The sequence below is a fragment of the Cryptomeria japonica genome, chromosome 11 (assembly GCF_030272615.1).
Source record: "Cryptomeria japonica chromosome 11, Sugi_1.0, whole genome shotgun sequence".
Lineage (NCBI taxonomy): Eukaryota > Viridiplantae > Streptophyta > Pinopsida > Cupressales > Cupressaceae > Cryptomeria > Cryptomeria japonica.
The window spans coordinates 539,054,167-539,078,212 of record NC_081415.1 but is presented as its reverse complement, the minus strand read 5'-3'; the positions used below and the strand labels follow the sequence as shown (position 1 = coordinate 539,078,212).

The 24,046-nt window shown below is 36.4% G+C and overlaps 1 protein-coding gene across 6 annotated transcripts in view; it reads right to left on the bottom strand.

The window, feature by feature from the left end:
• LOC131048700 (DNA-directed RNA polymerase IV subunit 1) overlaps positions 1 to 24,046 on the bottom strand; it is a 199,233-nt gene that overhangs the window by 132,017 nt on the left and 43,170 nt on the right. For all 6 annotated transcript variants that reach the window (XR_009106488.2, XR_009106487.2, XM_057982763.2 and 3 more), the window contains exons 9-11: positions 17,259 to 17,405; positions 16,967 to 17,113; positions 14,853 to 16,799 (exon numbers count right to left, since the gene is read on the bottom strand). Coding sequence is in view for 4 of the 6 variants with exons in the window: in XM_057982763.2 (XP_057838746.2) it covers positions 14,853 to 16,799; positions 16,967 to 17,113; positions 17,259 to 17,405 (2,241 nt within the window). In the remaining 2 variants the exon portion in view is untranslated. The remainder of the gene's footprint in view (positions 1 to 14,852; positions 16,800 to 16,966; positions 17,114 to 17,258; positions 17,406 to 24,046) is intronic.

Here is a 24,046-nt window from a genome sequence, read left to right as displayed (position 1 = left end):
AAAAATTATTTTTATAGTGGTTTTGTTTATTAAACAATATATGATGTCATGTATGGTATTTTGATCTCAATTAGTGATGCAAATGTGTATATATTTTTTATTTTTATATATTTTATAGGGACCAGAGAAACGAGACTCGCCCAGACTCAACGAGTACGAGTCTGAGTCAGGCCCGGCAAGTCCCAGAGGCTCGGACTCGAACTCGTCCGAGTCTGGCGAGTAAAATCGCCAGACTCGCCGAGTTGGCGAGTTTGGCCCAAACTCGCCAAACTCGGCAAGTCCTGAGCCCCGGACTCAGCCGGCATCAAGCCAACTAAAAAACACAAAAAAAAATTATTTTGCAAACTTTTTTTAAGTCCGTTTTTTTATGCTAATTATCTTCTATCCCTAAAAGTGACTTTCATTTCATTCACTTGCCAAAAAAGGAGGAGTAAAGTGAGTTGGGAAGAAAAACAAGGGTGCATAGAAGAAAAACCAGCAAGGAGGAAGCTCAAGTTTTCTTCAATTTGTCACATTGGAGCTACATTGTGTTTCAATTTGGTGCATCAAGAGTTGGATAGGAAGACTTTACAGCTCATTTCAAGCTTGTTGTAAGAGGTACAGTTGTTTTTTTGAAGATTAGTTTGTTTCTTGTATGCAAAAATTCCATTTTCTATTCATTTATTTTGAAAGTTTTACATCTTCTTTCAAAAAATTTTGTATATTTGTATGTAGCATGTAGTATGAAGTTGTAGTGTTGTACTATGTAGGGTTTGTAAATTTCTTTTTTTTAAAGTAGGGTTTGACAAACCCTACTTTAGTTTTTTTGAATGTATGTAATATGTATTAATTTTATTTTGTATTTGTAATGTTTTATTGCAGCAAACTTCACTTTATTATTTGCCTCAACTTCAAGTTTCACAAAACTATCCTAAAATGTCTACTTCAGCTTCTAGACCCCCCATTAGAAAGGACCCTGCTTGGAAATATCATGAGGATTTTCCAGGGCAAGGAAAGGGGCAAACAAAATGTATGTTTTGCAAAATAATATTCCATGGAGGTATATATAGGCTGAAATACCATATTGTTGGTGTGCGTGGACATGATGTCGAACCATGCCTAAAAGCAGTCCCTGAGGCCGTACGTGAATGTTATGTAATGGTTGAGGAGATTGAAAGGAAAAAGAAACAAAAGGAGGATCGAGCGGCCATTGGGAGAGAGACAGTTTTAGGAAGAGGGACACAATTAGGTTGTGTTGGAGGCCCTTATTCCTTACCTCCATAACATCCCACTCAGTTCACTACTACTGGTGCTTTCGTTTCTGCTTTTGCTTCTATAAGTGGCGGTGCCACCGCCACTTCTCATGCTCCTAGCACTAGTAGTTGTAGTGGGAGTGCTACCATTGGACCTAGGATTCGTAAATCTAGGTTGGATTCCTTCTTTGTGCCTCACACTACTCCTGGGTCCCAACCGTCGCTTGAGGGCATGAGTTGGAACAAGGAGGTCCATGATGCTGCTAAAATGGCAGTTGGCAGGTTTTGGAGCTACAGCAGTATTCCATTCTTTGTAGCCAGGTGAATATTTTACTAACTTTTATGTTTGATAACTTTGATTGTTTTAATTTTTATACTTAACTTATCTCATTGAATTTTTATACTTAAATTATCTCATTGAGTTTCTTTGCGACGGGTCTCCTTATTGGAGACAAATGGTTGATGCCATTACCATATGCAGGGCCGGGTTCAAAGCCCCTAGTGAGAGTGATTTGAGGGGACCCATTTTGTCTCAAATGGTGGATGATGTGAAGAAGGATTTAGATGAACAACGCCAGATATGGAGCACTAAAGGTTGCACCACCATGACTGATGGTTGGATGGATAGAAGAAATAGAACTCTCCTTAATTTTCTTGTTTCTTCCGCAGGTGATTGATTAATTTTAGTTTCATATAGTCTTTAATTTTTTATTTTTTATCTAATGGTTTATTGAATGATCATTGACCTAGCTTTATTTTTTTATTTCAGGGGGCACCGTTTTCATCAAGTCCATTGATGCCTCCGCCCATTGCAAGAATGCCACCTACCTATGTGAGCAGATAGAGGAGGTGATTGAAGATGTGGGTGAGGAGAACGTGGTACAGGTGGTGACCGACAATGCAGCAAATTATGTTGCTGCGGGTAAACTTTTGATTACAAACTAATTTTGTTTGCAAATTAATTACTATCTTATAGTTTGTACCTCCATTAATTACAATTTACAATGCAACAATTATGTTGTTGCAGGTAGACTATTGATGGAGAGGCACCCATCTGTAGTTTGGACTCCATGTGCTGCTCATTGCATTGACCTCATGTTGGAGGATATTGGAAAAATCCCATGGGTCAAGAGATGTGTAGAAAGGGCAAGAAATGTCTGCAAATTTGTATATAATCATTCATGGGTGTTGGCTCTTATGAGACAATACATAGAGCAGAAGGAGTTAGCTCGTCCAGGAATCACAAGATTTGCCACGAACTTCCTCACATTGCAGTCCATGCTTAGGTCTAAGTCTGCCTTGAGACGTATGATTGTTGGTGAGGAGTGGTCTTCCTCATCCTATGCTACCACCCCTGCAGGGAAAGATATGGCAGACTGCATTTTTGATGAGCAAGGCTTTTGGGTCCCTTGTGATGAGATAGTGAAGGTAATTTTTTTATAAATTCTACAATTTAACTTCATGTTTTATAACTTATTATATGTATTCTCTTATTTGCTCATTTTTCTAAATTACACAATATTTTCAATTTTGCAGTTTGTTAAGCCCTTGGTGGTTTTGTTGCGAGTTGCGGATGGAGATAAGCCCGCAATGGGCTATATATATATGGGGGCATGGATAGGGCGAAGGAGGCCATCAGATTCGTCTATGGACGAGATGAGAGCAAGTATGGTCCCATTCGGAAGATCATTGATAGGAGATGGCATCATCAGCTTCATAGGCCCATCCATGCGGCAGCCTATTAGCTGAATCCGGCATTCCGTTTTATCCCTTCATTCAAGGCTGATGTGGAGGTCCTTAATGGGCTATATGCAATCATGGAGAAGATGGGACCTGCTGGTACTTCTCAAATAGACCTTTTTCAAGAGCTACTGTTGTTCTCAGATACACAAGGGGAGACGTTTTCTCGTCCTGTCGCCAAAGACAGTAGGACAACTATGATGCCCGGTAAAAATAAATTGTAAGGCTTAATTTTAGTTTTATTCAATACTATATTGTAACTTGTTAAATGAGTTCATGAGTGAGACTGATTTTATTTATTTTTCTCATTTCAAACTCAGATCATTGGTGGAACTTTTTTGGCCCAGAGACACCACATATTCAGAAGTTGGCCATTCGCATCTTGAGCCAACCATGCAGCGCATCAGGTTGTGAGCACAATTGGAGTATGTTTGAGCACATACACTCCAAGAGGCGCAATAGATTATCTGTGGAGAAGATGAGTGATCTCGTCTTTGTTCACTACAACCTCCGCCTGAGAATGAGAAAGAATGCAATAGTTGACATGTCTCCTATCATTCTAGATGAGGTTGATCTTGAAGCAGAGTGGGCCAATGAGAATCAGACAGCTCCTGGGACTCCTACAGCTATATTTAGTGATGATGATATTGATTGGATCGCCCAGGTAGATATAGAGGCTGAGGCTGTAGCCATGGCAGTGGAGGAGCAGAGAGCACGAGCAGAGACAGGAAATACTGAGACTCAGAGTGACACAGTTGTTCCTGATGTTGGTGAGCATGGCATGGTGTCACGGGGAGTGACTATGGCTGCTGAATCATCCAGGACCTACTTTAAACGCCTTCGCAGGGGGCCAGGGCGAGAGGGTGCATGGCCCTTTGAGCCATAGGCTTGTACACTTGTAGTTGTATTTAGTATTTAGTATTTACCTTTGGTATTTGTATGAAACATTTGATGATCATCATATGATGACATGGATTTTTTATTCCATGAGTTTTGTAATATTGTATACATTTGACAATATTTATATATCCATGTTTGTTATTTTCTTCAGCTACAATTTGCGTTTATGCTTATGTGATTGATGTATACTTGTGTATGTAATCAAATGAGCCGAGTTTAATGATGTTTTTGTGTCTGTAAGGTGTATTCAATAAAGGGTGTCTGAAACAAGTTTTAAATCTTTAAAAATCTCTAAATTTCTTGAGTTTTTCACTTTCCCGAGTCCAGCCAAGTCTAATGCCGAGTCCCGAGTCCAAGTCCGAGTCGGCCCTGCCGAGTCCGAGTCCTGTTTCTTTGATAGGGACTGACCCAAAACGAACCCAACCCCAAAAAACAAATTTGACCAAACCCATGGAACGAATCTTCAAACCCGAACCTAGCTCCCGGGTCAATGTAAGAAGCCCCTTCTAGCTCTGCCCTTAATTCAGTTTTTGTTGCTGGACATTTGGTCAAACAGTTAGCATGCATGGTCTGATTTTTTGAATTCTTGATTATTTATTCATGCCAAATCACATAATATTGCAAGGAAATAAAAGGGCTTACAGTGCACAAAATTCAGCCAATAGGGATCCAAGGAATAACAACTTTTAAAGAAAAATCAGAACTGAGAATTGATTTATTTATGACTATTACAACTTGTCTTAGACTGATAAATACATTCCAAAGACAACTTTTCAGTGACTAAACAAGAATACAACCAGTTTAGTGCATACCCATTAATCCCTGCTTGATGAAATGACATACAATGAAGTGAATTGGGCTGGAAACAGACTGTCGACACCTTCAATACAAATCTGGGTATGTCTGAAAATAATAACAGCAAACAAGAACCCAAAACAAGCACTAAATCTTCATCAAGAATAGCTGCCTAGGGAAAAGATGTAACAATGAAACCCTGGGTCTGAGGCTTTTTTCCCAAATTAAGTCTTCAAAACTGAATCAAATAACCAGCAATAGGCTAACAATGGGGGCAAGCACTGTAGCAGCACTATGGCAAACACTATAGCGATTACTGTAGCGTGACACTGTGTTGGCACTGTGCACGTCACTGTAGCGACCCCTCACTATTCATTAAAGCTTGAAAATCTTCACAAAATCCATGCCAAACCCTAGTTGATTGAAGCTCAAACTAATTCCAAACCTGCAATAAGCTCAATGATGAATTTTGGACAAATCCACCTCTCTACATGGAGTTGGGTTGTCGTCCAACACAAAGTCCCAAGGGTTTTTGTCCTTGAAAATGGCTGTCACTGTTACTCCAACAACTATGGAGAAATTCAAATGTCAAATGAGCTCATAACATATCTCTTGAGAAGGATGAAGCTCCTTTATGTTAAAGTTTGACCAGATTTATATATGGTATATTATAAATTTTATTGTCACTTATTTGATAGTTATACTACAAAATTCCTTTATGATTCAATATGCAGAATATATAAACTAATTCAAACTATCCTCAGTTCAAATGATGTATATTAATCAACAACAATAAACAATCTGCTGCAACAGTTTCATAACCTTATTGTAATGCTCAGTATATATTATTTCTGCATATATTATTATCGACTGTTCAATGTCGACAGCACCCAAAGTAAATTCCTTGCAGTAAGGGTCGATTGCATATATGATAAGTGTTTGCTGTGTTGTGTAAAATGATTTTTGTCGACTGAATACTATAGTCGATAATATATGAAAGCATATCAATCCACATAGAGTCGTGACTCTTATGTGAAGCCACGCATATCCATAACAAACAATAACCGAACCTTAATCAAATCGCAAGTATATACAAAACCCAATCAGTAATCCATAACCAATAACAATCATAATATAATCAATATTAATCGGAATGATCAATATAGCAATCGGTGATTATATTATATGCTCGATACTATACATTGTCGATAACATGAACTGTTATTGATTATGTATAGAGTCAATTATATGCATATAAACACATAACAGATGCTTATTCAAATGATTATAAGATCATTCAATAATCAATATAATATACTGATTATGCAGTTAAATATAAAAGAAGGATAGAAATTAATAAGTTTAATATACAAATGTCTAAGGCCGAAAATGCCAATTAGACATTTGTATTAATCAGATCGGTTGGATTCATCTGACCGAAGCTACATATTTCGAACACTCCCTCTTAGCTAGGGAGGAAATCCTTCAATAAGTAATAACACCTTATAGTAAACACAATAGTTCCATTTATTGTGTGAGAGAAAGATATCACCTCACCGTGATATTAGAAGTTATGGCATATCCACGGATATCACGTCACATGATATCCACCATAATCATATAATGTAATATTCACCATTATGGCATGTCCACGAATATCACATCTCATGATATCCACCATTATGGCATTTTAAGGATATTAATTTAAGGCATGTCCACGGATATTACGTCACATAATATCCACCATGAATATCTCTTTTTATGTAATATCAACCATCATGGCTTATCCACGGATATCACGTCTCATGATATCCACCATTATGGTATATCAACAGATATTACTTGTAGAGATATAAACCATTATGACATATCTATAGATATCACGTCTCATGATATCCATCATAATGGTATGATCAATCAATATCGTAAGATCGTCACCTTACGATAATGATCAGATGTACAAGTGTTCATCATTGAAAGATCGTCACCTCACAATAATGTTCACAGGGGCTCATCAAGCACTGAACCAAAGAAGTCATGGAGTCACACACATGACACTAATCATGAACCATATCAAATTAATAAGATTTAATAAGAGTTTACACATTAAACATCTTAGAGAATACATTAGTACTATTAAAACAAATCAATGTTGCTGAGACTCAATCTCAGCTAGGGCTACATTTTCTACCATACCAAGCTTACCTCGAAAGTACACAAACTTTATTCTGGAGAGAGGCTTGGTGAGAATGTCTACCATCAGTTCATTAGTACTAATGTATCTTAACTGGATAACATACCTTTCCACTTGATCTCCACATGCCTTGACCTTTCATGAATTAGCATAAAGGCCTTCCAACCTATATACATGGGACTTCATCTCATGAAGCATAATTCTCTAATTAATCACTAGAGAAACCATCTTGACATGGTCCACTCCCTCTAAATCAATATGATCAAGATCCTTGAATATCAATCTAAGCATATCTTCTCAGTTGCTCCCTCTATCACAGAAGCATCCCTTGCTCACATGGACCCAATCATGGAAGATATCTTGCTTCAGGAGACTCATTTTCTAGTAAGATCCTCATATGTCTAAAAATGCAAGATCCAAAATCACTATGGAACTATTGTCATAAGATCGAGCCCTAGACAGGAATATGACCATCCTGAGATTCAGAACAAAAACCCCTAGCAGTATGCTCCCTCGCATTTGGAGAGCCCTCTTGTCTCAATTTTGCTTTGTAACCCTCGATGTCATCATCCCCTGTACGAATGCCTCAATGCACTTCAGCAGGTAAATATTTGTTTTATAAAAATGGAAATTCAAAATCTCAGAATCTCCACTAAAGTCCTCTGCATATTCCTTCTTCATCACAAATAGAACTCTAAAACTCCACAAGATGTGATCCCACGGATGTCCTGTATCTCTTTCAAGTCAAAATATGAATCCATCTGAATCATTTTGTGGAAGAGTTTCACCAACATCTGCTATGGAAGCTTGAGGCATAGTCCTGGTTGGACATTGCATTGCATAGTGCCCATATTTGTCACATCTAAAACATTGAAGAATCCCTTGCTCACATGGACCCAATCATGGAAGATATCTTGCTTCAGGAGACTCATTTTCAAGTATGATCCTCATATGTCTAAAAATGCAAGATCCAAAATCACTATGGAACTATTGTCATAAGATCGAGCCCTAGACAAGAATATGACCATCCTGAGATTCATAACAAAAACCCCTAGCAGTATGCTCCCTCTCATTTGGAGAGCCCTCTTGTCTCAACTTTGCTTTGTAACCCTCAATGTCATCATCCCTTGTACGAATGCCTCAATGCACTTCAGCAGGTAAATATTTGTTTTATAAAAATGGAAATTCAAAATCTCAGAATCTCCACTAAAGTCCTCTACATATTCCTTCTTCATCACAAATAGAACTCTAAAACTCCACAAGTTGTGATCCTACAGATGTCCTGTATCTCTTTCAAGTCATAATATGAATCCATCTGAATCATTTTGTGGAAGAGTTTCACCAACATCTGCTATGGAAGCTTGAGGCATAGTCCTGGTTGGACATTGCATTGCATAGTGCCCATATTTGTCACATCTAAAACATTGAAGCATCCCCTGCTCACATGGACCCAATCATGGAAGATATCTTGCTTCAGGAGACTCATTTTCTAGTATGATCCTCATATGTCTAAAAGTGCAAAATCCAAAATCACTATGGAACTATTGTCATAAGATCGAGCCCTAGACAAGAATATGACCATCCTGAGATTCATAACAAAAACCCCTAGCAGTATGCTCCCTCTCATTTGGAAAGCCCTCTTGTCTCAACTTTGCTTTGTAACCCTCGATGTCATCATCCCCTGTACGAATGCCTCAATGCACTTCAGCAGGTAAATATTTGTTTTATAAAAATGGAAATTCAAAATCTTAGAATCTCCACTAAAGTCCTCTGCATATTCCTTCTTCATCACAAATAGAACTCTAAAACTCCATAAGTTGTGATCCTACGGATGTCCTGTATCTCTTTCAAGTCAAAATATGAATCCATCTGAATCATTTTGTGGAAGAGTTTCACAAACATCTGCTATGGAAGCTTGAGGCATAGTCCTAGTTGGACATTGCATTGCATACTGCCCATATTTGTCACATCTACCATTGGATTCCTTATCTTTCTTCCTTTTGAAATATCCTTTCTTACCTTTCATCTTTGAGGAGTGCGAGGCAAGAACATGAATATCTTCATTTATGGAGCTTTGGCCAATGCCTGTTATCGCCAATCTAGACTCTTCTTGAATGCAATCTGTTTTTAGATGATCAAACTTAGGAAGTTTAGATCGTGCACTTATCCCTTGAATGAATGATTCCCAAGAAGAAGGGAGACCATTCAGGGCTAACATGGTTAACTCTTTACTTTCAATTGTGTGGCCAATAGTAGAGAGATGGTCTCTTAGTTCTATTATCCTCATGAAGTATTAGGTGATAGATTCGCCCTTGATCATTTTTACATGATGGAGGTGTTGCTTTAGGGCAAGAGCTCGACTTGCGTTGTTTATCTCATACATGTTCTCTAATGATTTGAACATGTCATAGGCAGTCTCCATCTTGGAGATAATTGGCACGATATGATCTTTCACTGAGTCAACTCACATCTTCATGGCTTTATTGTTCTTTCTCATCCATTGAATCTTTTTATCTTCTTCTTCTGATTCTGGTATAGTTTTCTTTACGAATTCATCTAATTCGTTGTCTCTTAAGGCAATCATAATCCTAAACTTCCAAGATACAAAGTTGGAAGCTCCTTCAAGGCGATCCTCGAATCTAACACCATTCACCATTGTGCCTTATAGAAGAGAGTGAGGATATCGAGGGTATATGAAGAGTAGTCTTGCCTAAATAAATCTGATCTGATCTTATCCTTATGCTGGCTCTGATACCATGTTAAAGTTTGACCAGATTTATATATGGTATATTATAAATTTTATTGTCACTTATTTGATAGTTATACTACAAAATTCCTTTATGATTCAATATGCAGAATATATAAACTAACTCAAACTATCCTAAGTTCAAATGATGTATATTAATCAACAACAATAAACAATCTGCTGCAGCAGTTTCATAACCTTATTGTAATGCTCAGTATATATTATTTCTGCATATATTATTATCGACTGTTCAATGTCGACAGCACCCAAAGTAATTTCCTTACAGTAAGGGTCAATTGCATATATGGTAAGTGTTCTCTGTGTTGTGTAAAATGATTTTTGTCGACTGAATATTATAGTCGATAATATATAAAAGCATATCGATCCACATAGAGTCGTGACTCCTATGTGGAGCCACGCATATCCATAACAAACACTAACCGAACATTAATCAAATCACAAAATTATATACAAAACCCAATCGGTAATCCATAACCGATAACAATCATAATATAATCAATATTAATCGAAATGATCAATATAGCAATCGGTGATTATATTATATGCTCGATACTATACATTGTCGATAACATGAACTGTTATTGATTATGTATAGAGTCCATTATATACATATAAACACATAACAGATTGCTTATTCAAATGATTATAAGATCATTCAATAATGATTATAATATACTGATTGTGCAGTTAAATATAAATGAAGGATAGAAATTAATAAGTTTAATATACAAATGTCTAAGGCCGAAAATGCCAATTAGACATTTGTATTAATCAGATCGGTTGGATTCATCCGACCAAAGCTACATATTTCTCACATTCCCTTGATACATTGAGATCAAGCATGCTTACCAAAGAATGCTGGTGAAGCAGGGTTAAGGACAATGAGAGCTTAGAATTTGGCATCGGGAGCGAAATTAACATGGAAAATATACAAAGAACCAGGCAAACTTTGGTGTCAAATATTTCACAAAAAATATTTGGATAATACTGACCCAACCAAAATCCTTACAATTGGCAATTCAAATGGTGAGTCTACAATACGGAAATTTCTCTAGGATAGCAAACATATTATCACGGAGCATTTAACTTGGAGTATTAGTAATGGACTTAGAGCTGATTTATAGCGAGACTCCTGGGAAAGCCTACCACCATTGATGGAAATTGATGGCATAAAAGAACACATAAATTCCATCATCGATTTGTTTGGTTCAAAAGTTGAAAATTATATTTCAGAAGAGAAAGATAAGGATGGACTGTATAACAAATAAATCCTGATCTGTTTTGCCATTGCCTAAAGCATCCAAATCTAGACTGCAATCAGAATTAAGTCAATGGAGAATTATAATCGGCTCAAAGGAAGATGAGGTAATTTCATGTGGTACGCAATTGGGCAAGTATACTGTAAAGATGGGGCACACAATACAAAACATGATTAAAAAAGTCAACAATTGGCCATATCCTCTCTGTTGGCATCCGTTGGTTCTTCTTAAACCAGGTCCTTTCTTAAGGATAGTGCTACATAAATGAATTTGACAAAAAACTGATTAATAAGCATCGGAATAAATGGGCCAAGCAGATGTGAATTATGCAAAAATGATAATGAAACCACGAACCATTTGTTATTAAATTGCCTATATTTCTCAAAGTGTTGGAATTGGATACAATATGAGCTCAGATGGTTTGTCCAAGGAAAAATGATATTATGAAATTCCTTTCAAGTTGGCCTCAACCAAGGAATAATGCACTTTGGTGTAATATATGGACATTGGCACCTTCCCTGATTGTGTGGCATATCTGGAAAGAAAGATATAGGCGTATATTCTCCAATATTGAATGTGATGCAAAATAATTAATCAGAAGGATTAAAAATGGAATATGTGAAATTTCGAGTGCAAGGGTCAAGCTGAAATCTTCTACCATATTTACTAATTGGGATGATGAAATCCAAAAGAAATGGTCAAAATTGAGAAAACCCATCGAGGTATATCGAAATAAAAAAGAGAAAAGAAAAAATATCAAATGGGTTCCTCCTTCGGAAAACAAGTTCAAGTTGAACTTTGATGGTGTATCTAAAGGATATCCAAGGTTAGCTAGAGTAGGATGCATTATTGGAAACCATAAGAGAAGATGCATTTGGGCACTCTCAAAGATAATAAATAATGCAGCTAATAATGAAGCAAAAATGGAGGCTATGCCCTTAGGATTAAAATTGTGTATCGATCAGAACATCAAAAGCATTGACATCAAAGGGGATTCTTTATTAGGTATTCAAGCCATAATAAAGAAGTAAACTCCAAATTGGAAGATGAGCAAATGGATAACAATTATATAGGAAATGCTAACCAAGTTTAGGGATTACTCTATCTCACATGTATTCAAAGAGGCTAATGGTGTGGCGGATATTTTGGATAATATGGGGTGGGACAATCTAAAGAGATTATCATAACAGACAACCCTAGTCACTGGCCGAAATTTAGCAGATTGGATTAGCAAACAGGTTTGAATTCACTCAAGGACTATTGGATGTTATTTAATCTTTCAATTAAGGAGAGACACGACAATATTTCCTACTCACTTCAATATCAAGTCTGGACAGGTTATTTATAGAAGGTGCTACTATCGACAAGAATACATAATATTTTGAGCTTGATGTTTGGCTCATGGCAGGAAGGAAACACTTTGGGGTTGTATGCTGCTGCCCAAATGAGGATATAAATCAGTAATTCAGGGGAATTTTATCATCGAGGAAGAAGCTATTCTGAAAACCATCAAAAATGTGATCAAATCTGTTTCTTCTTCAAGTGGCCATAGACATGATGAGATTATTTTGGAGGCCTTCCTCACAAAAATAGGACAGGCTACAGGACTTGGTTAAAGTGCTGCAAGCTCATCGATTGATAAGAGATTATATAAGGCATGAAGTGCTTACTACAATTTCCAAATTGAACTCAAATCCTAAGAAGGGCTTCATTCAATGCTAAGAGATTTCCACAATCCATAGTAAAGAGCAAAAGTAGTTTCTGGATTCAATTGTGTATAAGAATTTTGAATCAATGTTTCAAATCACACTCCATGATCCATCATCAAAATAATGAGAGCCAAAGGAATCAAATGAAACAGTAGGAAAGCAATAGGAAAGAAACAGAAAGTTGTTTAGGCTTTGGAGTTGTTTTGAGATGGTTTGGCTAACTTTGATCTTTCCCCCTTTGCTAACTATGTAAGTATAACTGTATAACCATAGAAAAGGGTTTTCTTTAACATTTTACTCATTTTGTTGTGCAGGTTGAAGGAGGCGGCATTATGGAGCCAAAGAATGCAAGAGCATGGATTTGAGATGAAGATTGGAGAGCATCCATTAAAAATATCTACATGGGTATTGTTTCTTTCATTTTCCAAATTCAAATTCTTGCCATCAACCTCCATATTCTTTTGTATTAGTTTTTCTTGGCTTCATTACGTGTTTACTAAAAGAAATTGTTGTTTGCTGCAGGTGAAAAAGAAACCCAACCTAAGGAAGTGGGGTTTTGTGGTCTTTTTTTTTTTTGCTTTTAATTAAATTTTTTTTACACACACATATACTTTAAATATTTTATTAAATAATGTTTGGGAATCTGCGACCCCCCCCCCCCCCCCCCCCGTGAGTGCCGCAGACCCCATGGAAATGCGATAACAAAGGTCAAAGAACATTACTAGTTCATAGCATACTGTATAGGTTACTGAGTTATTAGTAGTGTATGCAAGGTTAGTAACAAAACGCTCTAAGAGATGTAGTTTTCTTAGAAGGAGCTAACTAGATAACTTAGCTTAAATAGAAATTAAGCATTTAAATAATAACTCATATGAAATAATTACTAAAATAATATTTAACTCTACAATATTCATTCAATGAGAAACCACAAGGTAATTTCGCAAGAGGTAGACCCAGCTAGCCTAGTGTTGAAACCTCGCTCTGATACCTAATGTCATGAACGTACATACAATATTCACATTAAACTTGCATTCACACAAAATCACATTATGGGTTCATCACACTACCGGCTGCGGCACTCTGTTTTACTTTCTACCTCTCAATTGCAGAGGATAAATGTAATGGCTGATGGGATCTCAACCATAGCCCGTTGGATGTATTGACTTGGATATGAATAAAAGGGAGCCATCCCCTAAGGTGGCAACTTATCTTACAAAAAAAAAAGGTCGCCATCTTTTAGAAAAATAAACTCACCACTCTTTAATCAAACAATTCGCTGACTTGTCATTGTCCTCAATATAATCGCTGATGTATTATGCTGATGTGATAACCTTTAGATAAGTAGATCACTGCATATTGATATTAATTACTTCAATACTGCTCACTGTCTCAAGTCGGTGCATTGCTGTATCTTAATATGGCAAATATATGACAGATCAATATGCCTTAAACATAATCGGCCTTTATGACTGTTTGTCTTGGGCACCGTAGCCTTATTCTTTGGCTTTCTACTGATTTATAATTTTCTTGATCTTGTCTACTCACTTGACATCATGACAACTTTTCAACAGAAAATGCAAATTACCATTCTCTCCTCACAACCTCCTTTAATAGCCCCCTGATGAACTTTGTAGAAATTATTATTTTATCAGAAAGCAACTTTTATTTTAATTTATTTTTGAACCATATGAGTCACTTTATAAATCAAATTATTATATTTCTACACAACCACCAAGTTGCAAAAAATACTAAAATAGCCCTATGAAATCTGATTATGCCAACATAAAGTTGCTTCCTCAAATATCAATCTTTATGAAAATTAGTGCTTTCCATAAATAGCAATCTTCTACAAGAAGTGTAGAGTGCTCCCAAAATGTTGAATCTTGTAAATATGATTAATGTTATGTCAATAATATTTAATTATATGATATATCTAACTTAGTTCTTGAGAGTGTAGAATAAACTTTGAGAGTGCAAAACAATTATGATCTGGTGCTCTCCAAGATGTACAATGACTGCTGCAAGCATCACTTGCAACTTCATCGCGTAGATGAATAATGCTTAACAGACCTCTTCAAGCTAAATATTTCATATAGTCAACTTAAAATATATTTCAAAAGCTAATAGTTAAAAAATTAAATAATTTTGAAGCGCTATACTTTAATACACTTTTCTTTAATCTAGTTAGTTAGACACACTTTAAGGTTGATTGTAAAGATAGTTGCAAAATCTGTTAATGAAAGATGCTTAACACACCTTAAGAATATGCAAAGGGTGGTCTTCTCCTTTTCTGAATTGCTTGTCTAAAATGCTGTAAGCAACTTCACCCAGCGATGATGCTGCTAAAGCACCGACAGGTTCCCCTGGTGCTTTTCTGAACTTTCCATGAAACAAATCACTCTCTTTTGAATTACTTTGCTCAGGATCACCATAAGAAAACTGCATGATTTGATTTCCATAAAGATTCCGAACCGTGCCATCATAAGAAATGTATATATCACGCAAGAAAAACATGAGCTTTCTAAAAATTTGGCCAGGTATATCTGCTGCTTGCTCAAAGGAATTGCCACGGCATGAAACTGCATGTAGGAAATACTCTATAGGATTCAAACCATCCAAAAAAGAGTTCTCTACCAATCCACATGAATACCACTTTTCAATTGAACCTGAACCATTCCTATTTATTGATGCGTCTCCATTGTTCTTCACTGCTGAAGAATTACAAACCCACTGTGAGCTACATATCTTTTGTGGGATTTCAAAAGGGAAACATTCCTCTTCTCTAAGCATCTGCATACCAAGACAAGCACCCTGCTGTACTAATTTTTGCAATGAACCCTTACTCCCTGCCTTGATCATTGCCAACATAGCATTGTCTTTTTCTATATGTTCTGCAACAACCTTAATGATGTCAGCATAAACACTCTTAAATTCCTGAGCAGCTTCTTTGCTTAAAGTTGCAGATTCATTTTCTATCATCTTGACATTTTTCCAATATGCTGATAGGCGTTCATGCTGTTCTGGAACAAGCATCTGGCGTGCACAAGGGTCATATAAAGTCTCTGCACAAAAAGATGAATGTTTTGCTTCCAAAATACCAAGGCTTACTTCATCTATCATTTTTATTCGACGGGATGCACTGGAAGCCAGATGAATATCTGACAAGCTGACACTAAATCCACTACCTGAAATCCATTCATTTAAAACAGACTGAACACAATACAGGTAGTCAAGAGCTTTGGAAGGGCTATAATCTCTGGCAATGGCACAAAAGATGCTGTCACGTGAATTCCGTAACCAATCTGATCCACCAGAACATAACAAAAGCTCCCCATTACAGATAAGGACTTCTTTTCTAAAATTTCTGTAGTTTACATTGCTAAATACCATGCTAAATAATTGCTTTCCCGTCCACAATGGGCCTCTCAGCACAGGTGCTTTTACGATGGCTGGCTTTGGTAATGATGAATTGCAAAATAATTGAAACTGCTGCATCTGAAATCTATCAAAAAAAATGTCATTTGAGATTATCAAGTGTCCAGCCAGCAAACTATCATGAGTAACTGCTACCAGAGCCTGCCCACCTTGTGAATTAATGACCTGTTGTGATAAGGCCATGAGTTCACCTGCCTCTGCAATGAACTTCTCCGATTGTGGGACAAAACAATCTAAACAATCACCATCGAAGTCTGCTCCAAAAGGAGCACATGCAACTGGATTAAGTGCAACTACAGACTTAAACTGCTTAAGCTTAACTCTGAAAGCAATGATTGAATGCCTATGGACAGAAGGGGGTCTATTTACCAAAATGAGATCTCCATCTTTGAGTTCCCTATAAAAAATGTCTCCAATTTCCAACTGATTACTATGAAATATACGTAGACGATTTCCATTTCTTTTCATCCATGGTAGGTAACATTTGGCAAGAATATCATCAACATATTCTTTCAGCTTTCCCCAGTTCATAAAATTAACTCTTTCTTCAATTGTAAGCATTTCTGCAATATCAGAGGGGATAGCAATCTCATCTACCGCAAGGTTAGGGTCCCCAATAGTGATCATTCTAAAGCTCAAGTTTGATCTTTTTCCCAAAAGGGTTTCTTTTACCCATCTCAGACCAGAACTGGCTTTAGTTTTATTGGACGTTGCACCATAATTTACATTGATGGTGAATTTTGAAGCAGGGGACTTTTCATCAGCAAGCTGTAATCACAGTCCATAATAGGTCATTTCAAAATGATAACGAACAAAAATGATGAAAGGAAACTACAGAAGACCAAAGCCAGTTCATTGCCCAATTCTATCATAATCTTTTTCACAACCATATGAATATTCATTGTATAATAAAAAATACAAAACAATTTGTTTACCTTAGAGGATTCAAAACAGTCCAATACTAAGCCTCCAAAAGTACAAGCAATATTTTCAGCATGGCTCAATGTAGTTGACTCAATTGATGCCCGCTTTACACAATCAATGTTAGTTACTAACCTTTGAAGTGCCCTAGTTTTATTATCCTGTTTCACAAGGATCATATATTAAATAACTAATGTCCAAGGAATAAATTTCCAGACCAGATAATCTATCTATTGTTGTCAGAGTAAAGGACAAACATTCTTCAAATGCAGGCCTGAGATATCAATCAATAAAAAAATTGCTTACAAATTTTAATGCAAGTGCATTGCTTAGCCTGTGATATCTCTCTTCAATGCGATATACATTTGGAGTAACAGCAATACACTCAAGAAACCGAGCTTCCAGGGAATCTGTAATTCGCTTATCTTTGATCTTTCTCATAATATCCCTTGCCTGTAGATGCCACCCACTAGTGTCAGTAATCCACAGACTGACATTGGAAACAATAAACAACCAGCCAAAAAAATGTATGGAATCAAAGATAGTCTTTTCCCCAGGTAGAGTTTCCAAAAACTGGCACCTCATTTCAAGTCTGTATGCCCAAGTTATGGCTACTAAAAAAATTAGGTCAAATATGTCTAATGAAGTGACAACTTTGCAATAGAAGAAGTGAACTAATTCTATACAGCAGTGAGTGTCTTCTGCTAATCCATATTCTTGATATTTGGGATTCCTCTTCCATGTTGGTAGTCATTTAAGCTTACCTCATGCTTGACAATCTATAAATAACATGCATGAGGTTGAATTGAGCATAGATGGAGCTTGTAGAATCTTGTAATTAAATTGTTAGTAGCTATTTGTGAGTGTTCAGACAGCATATGAGCAGAGATCATTTGTATATTGCCATTTTCGAGAATTTAATTTAGTGTGACTCACCTTTTGGTGTAGCTTTTACCACCAAAGGGTTTCTCCACTTTATTTCTTGTCTCTCCATCATTTAAGGTATTCCTCTCGGATTTCTTGCTCTTAATTCCTCTAATAATTTGCTCTATATAAATTTTGTAACTTGGTGACTAACCTAAGGAATATCTTTGATAGCTTACGGACCAATAGAAATCCTTTATGTAATATCTAAAGTAATTCTACAGAAAATATACATCGATGACTCCCATCAATTACCCAAATATTGTGCTTCTGCAGTGAGTAAACACTACTAGATTCGCATTTGAACAAACAATGAAATATTCCTACACATTATTCCTTTTTGAGCTAAACATATAGGAAGTTGATCAGAAGAGTTTCATATACAAAAAAAATAAAACAAAGAGTTATTATATACAAAGATAAATTAAGGGACCAGACAGCAATGTTTGGTACAGTTCATGAGAGATAATAATTTGACGGCCTTGAGTTGAAAATTCTAGATCAATTTGTGTATCCAGAAACACTCTAAAACAATGATCAATGAAAGTCCCACAACTGCAGAAAGGGGAATTTTATTCGGTGGCATTTTTTATCTGCTTGCATATGGCAAATATTGTGTAGAGATCCAATCAAACAAGAAATTTAATACCAAATGAAAAGCAGTTTCGCTCTACAAATTGTTATCGCTACAATGAGCAACTTTGAAAATGTCATTGGTATGAGCAGTTTTCTCTGATCATAGAAAATAAGTAATACAGACCTTTTCCCATTTAAGCAGATAGAAAATGATAATGAGCAGTTACTCTTTAATATACAACCTATTTTATCAAATCAACGTAGTATCTATATTAACTTCATCATAGAGATATTCCTTCAAACACATAAAACCCATCTTACAAGATAAACACCTTTTTCTTAACTGTTGAGCACGAACAAAGAGAATTCTTAGGATTGGGAATCTGGTACCCATGTATCATACAAGAGGTAGATAGCTTTGCCAGGGAAATTTGGAATAAATGTTGTGAATCAGCTTCAATGCCTAAGAATTTAATAAGGGGAATTCAAATCATGTTATCAAGATAAATACTAGATAGCTGCAAAACACATGAATTGTCATCAGAATCTATATCCAAAAGCTAAAGCACTCTTTGATAGAAAACCTTTAAAAAATAATCCACATGTAAGAGCCCACCATTTTTCTTATTTAATAGGATGAAGTTACTAGAGTTACCTTCTCATTAGATGTACAATTAATACTGCAGAAAACAAAGAAAGACCACAATGATCTGTGCTAACATTTGCAATAAGGAGCCAAATAATAATCCCTGCTAGTTTTTCCAACACAAGATGTGCCACAATATCATGGACCTCACCACTGTTGAAAGAATGTTTCAAGATATTTTCAACAACATGCAACGAGGCTATTGTGCTAAAGGTATTAAGTTATTAAATAGTTATAAACAGCTGACTAAACAGCCATGGTCTAATTGACAACACTTGGCTGATTAAATTATCTTTCACAATCAAGGAAACGTGCTGATTTAAGTATGGTCCTCCCCGACCTGCACTCTGTGTAACTAAACATACCTTGAACAAAGCATCAATTGTGATATTATCATATAATTAATTCTGGTATGAACTGTTAATTTCATTTTTTGTTGTTCCATTGCTAGTGAAAATTACATAATTCAACATTTGGCACATCAAGAAAATCATGGTCAGCAATAATTATTGACAACAACAAGATGGAAGACTAGTTGCAAATCGGCCAGATATACGAATCTCATCCAATGCACAAAGAAATATATTATATTAATGTTTACAAATGACCACAAATAGATCAAAGGGACTGGAAAGTACACCCAAGACACATAGTACTTGTGGGAACTATTGATTCAAGAGCACATCAAAGAAGAATCAAATACAAACCAAGTATCCACAATCCCATTTGTAGTAACTTTGTTGTGAAATCAAACAGTACCCCAAACTGGTGGAACATCAAGAATGAACAAGGCAAAAAGAGGAAGGCAGCCCTAGGAATCCACTAGAACAAATTCAAAGCCAACAATAAAGTCAAACAGAAGAGTAAGCCGAAGTCACAATCATGAAAAAAGAAATAACATAATCCAGCCAATTTCATAGACTGCAATGTCCCTGCTATTATTCTGATATGCTAATATGTTTTACAAACACTTGACTGTTAGGTTGTTCACACTTTCAGTTAAACTTTCAGAACATTCTGAGACTATTTTCATCGATGATTTAAGCCCAACAATAACAAGATACCATAGGAGTGATTTAGAACAATAACCATAAAATATAAGAAGCAAATAGGATTTATTGCCGGTTACATCTACTTGCTAGCGTTATAACAATTTGTGGCACACAAATAAAGAATTCTATCAATGTGATGCCATCCCTTTTGAAAATATGATATCAACAGATCAATATATGAACTAATTTAACCAAGGCCAGATTTCAGAATTTCTGTTATCTATAAACTGATATGTACGCACACAATGGAACAATGAGAATATATTAAGAACCTGATTTGAAGTACCCAAGTGCAAATGTTGGTGTAGCTATTGTAATTCTCTTTCAAGATGGTTTCCGGGTGCACTGATCCAAGCTCTCCTTATGTCAACCCTGTTGCTGTCACATATAGTCAATGCGTATTATGTATTGTAGAGAAGTAGGCCCGTAGATGTTGCAAAGTTACTCCGTAGTTCCCCACACATTTACCCACTCCTTCATACTGTGAAATAACCAGAGTCTCTTTCCTTTGCTCCTGCGGGCATCACACCTGTTACTGTTGGATAACCTTTTATGCTATCACCCGATATCAGGTTTCCAAGGTTCGCGGATTACTGCATTTCCCCTGTTTGTGTTGTCCGGCTGTAGGTGCGAACATTTCCCATGGTTCTGTTACTGCGTTCGGGCATTGCTGCGTATACTTCTCTCGGGGTTCAGTCGTGTTAGCAACTCGCGATTCTGCAATTTTGCGTGTCCAAATATACGCGTATCCAACCTAGGGTCACCGTGACTTCTTCCTGAGACAAGCATGGTTGATGATTATCCTGATTTGATCAACCAGTAGGTCAGTCCAAAAACTGATGAAAGGTTTATTATTCTCCGAATGTGTATTAACACATACTGACTGCAAATTATTCTTCCACCAATTCTTCTATGAATTCCCCCCTTCATGGCTATCGTCCATCCTTTTATTTGCAACAGGTAGTTGAACTTCCCGTAATAATTCCCGTAATAGTTAGACACTATTTACGGTGATATTCAAAAGATATAAGTTAAAGTCTTTTACTCATCGAGCAATAGTATATTAATTATTTATATAAATGAATGGAAGGATTTATATAAGATAATTAATATATTTTGTATGCAATTTTCAATCATGTTTTAGGGGACATGACATAGACTAATCCACCACTAATGGAAGAAGAGTGGGTTGAAATCACTACACAACTTCCCCTTCCCGAAGAAGCACTAATGTTACCAACCAAGTTAGTTTGAAAGCTGCTACAAAAGAGTCAACTAAATCAATTGTGCCAACAAAGTACCCTACAAGTGACAGAAATTTCTATTATAAAATCAAATCAAAAAACTCCATAAAAAAGGGGGAGAGTGGAGGTGAGGATGGGGGGTGGTAAAAGAGAGAGAGAGAGAGAGAGAGAGATTGATGACAAAGTGTTCACTGTGCGAGTTGTCTGATTGGGTGGTTGTTCTGGATTGATGCGTCAGAGGTGTGTAATGTGTGCTCATTGTAGATAGCGTGTGGATGATCGTTGGGACCAGATAAGTCTACATAGGGCAATGATTAGCATGTTCCTTCTTCTCAAGTAGCACATGGGCTTTTGGACTTGGCCTATTACACATTTGGTTAAGGGTTATTCTTGTGACCGACTTGCAGATGCATTAATCTTATTCTAGGCCGAGATGTGAATGTAGTTATCATTGTAATTCATATATATATATATATATATATATATATATATATATATATATATATATATATATATATATATATATATATATATATCACCATGTGGTTTCATTAGAAAATCATATGTACTAGGTGAAAGTGTTCTGAAGTTGTTCATGTCAAAAGAAAGTTCTATATTCAATTTGAAGGTCCAAAATTCATACCTCTTCTATATTGTTGAGATTGGTATCTAATATGCTAAGTTGGTGCTCAAATCCTGGTATAGGGGATTGGTGTCTCCTATAGGCTAGTGCTTGCAAATACAATTGGAGATTGGTGTCTCTGGTAGGTTGGTGCCTACTTCTTATTGTAAGTTATTTGTTACTTTGTGAGGCTGGATTCGGACAGTAGATCCAAGCAGCTATGCTCACCATGGTTTTTCCCTTCAAGGTTTCCAAGTACCTCTGATGTTCTCATGTGTTGATGTGTGATTGTATTTACCACTTGCTCAGTTGCACTAATGATACAATAAGATCCAATAATTGTTCTAATGATTTGGATGGGAGATTGGTTGTGGTGCTTGGAGAAATTGTTAATGGTAATTAATGTTGAATAACTTTGGAATTGATATATAATGATGTGTGCTTAACACAACACATCATTGCACTATTTTTGAATGTAGTATACACTAAGGCAATACCTAATGGCGATGTACAAGAAAATACCTTCTACAACCTAAATTGGCCCTCTGTTTTCATATCAACATCACTAGAAATACAATTCACAGATCTCAAGGACAACAAGGAACTCTGAGAGACAGCCATAGTACAACTAAAACATGTAAAAAAGGTGGTATAAGACAATGCCAAAAGAAGAGGATATAGCCCATGAAGAAGAAAGTAAGCAAGAGGAAGAACTAGAGAAGATATTCAACAACCAAGTGCTTACTCCTTGCTTTCTTCTATGAACTGATCCTTCTACCAATAGATGAGGCTTACCACAAAGAAAAGTGGATTTATCAGTTGGGTGCCACTATCAACACATTGGATATTCCTTCTATGAGTCCCCCACTCTATACCCATGCTTCAAACCTTAGCAAATTCATCAAGACAACTCTAGTTGGAGGGTGTCATTTACTTATATGACCAAAAGATAGTGGCACAATGCTCAAGAAGTGTTTACCACTTCCACTGAGCCAACACTTTTTGGGCCAAGTAACCCTTCTCACCAACTAAGAAATTTCAGATTTTATATCAATGCAATTTCTTCACCAACCTCTACAAACCCATTAGGTGCATTGCAACAATTTATATAGAGCATGGGTTTGATTGCTCAAGCTATGCTTAGTGTTACTAAAATAGTTCGGAATGTGGACTTTTCACATTCTCCACTAATTTTAGAGGATTTCATTTGCATTAAAATTTGTTTGAAGAGGACTACCACTTTGAGTTTGTTAAAATATTCGTGAACTATGGATGGCCGAATAATAATAAACTTGAGATATTAGAATCATAGTTTGAAAACTTGTGACTCTGCAAACCTGTTTTGACTTAGACTCAACTCAGCAAAAACTCAACAAATTAAAAAAAATTAAATTCATCTACTACACCAAACTCACCAAAACCCACCGAGAACTCGGTTGAAAAATTAATTAGCAAGTCTTCATGAGTTTCCCAAGTAAATGGACAATTTCTTTGGTTGCAAAATTAACTCACGAGTACTCAAGTTTCCCAAGTACTTGACAATTTCTTTTGAACTATGGTTAGAATAGCAATTCTCTCTTAGAATTATTACTCTAATTCTGCATTCAGTTGACAGAACTTTGGAAGCTTGTACTCCACTGAGCATCATCTCAAGTACCAATGGAGTAGCACCATGTGTGACCAATGTAAGGTATCTCAATTAAGTACCTTGGCTAATAAAACTTTGTGGACGGAGATGGATGAACAAAGGATATGGTTTTAGGAACAACAGGCTCAACAAACCCAACTTATTGAGGCAAAAGTTGATAAGTCAGTTGAATCTAAACAAGAAGTGGCTCGGTTAAAGTCTAGTGTGGCTGAAATTGTAGCAGAGAAAAAGCAAGCTAAGGGAAAGCTTCAGGAGGCTATTCATTTAGTAAAGATCTCTAGAGAATGCAAAAGTCAATGAAGCTCATCACCTGAAGCAAAGGACAACAAAGGTTTAAAAACTCCAAGCTGCAGTAAAATAGTCACGACTTGCTGGGGCAAAC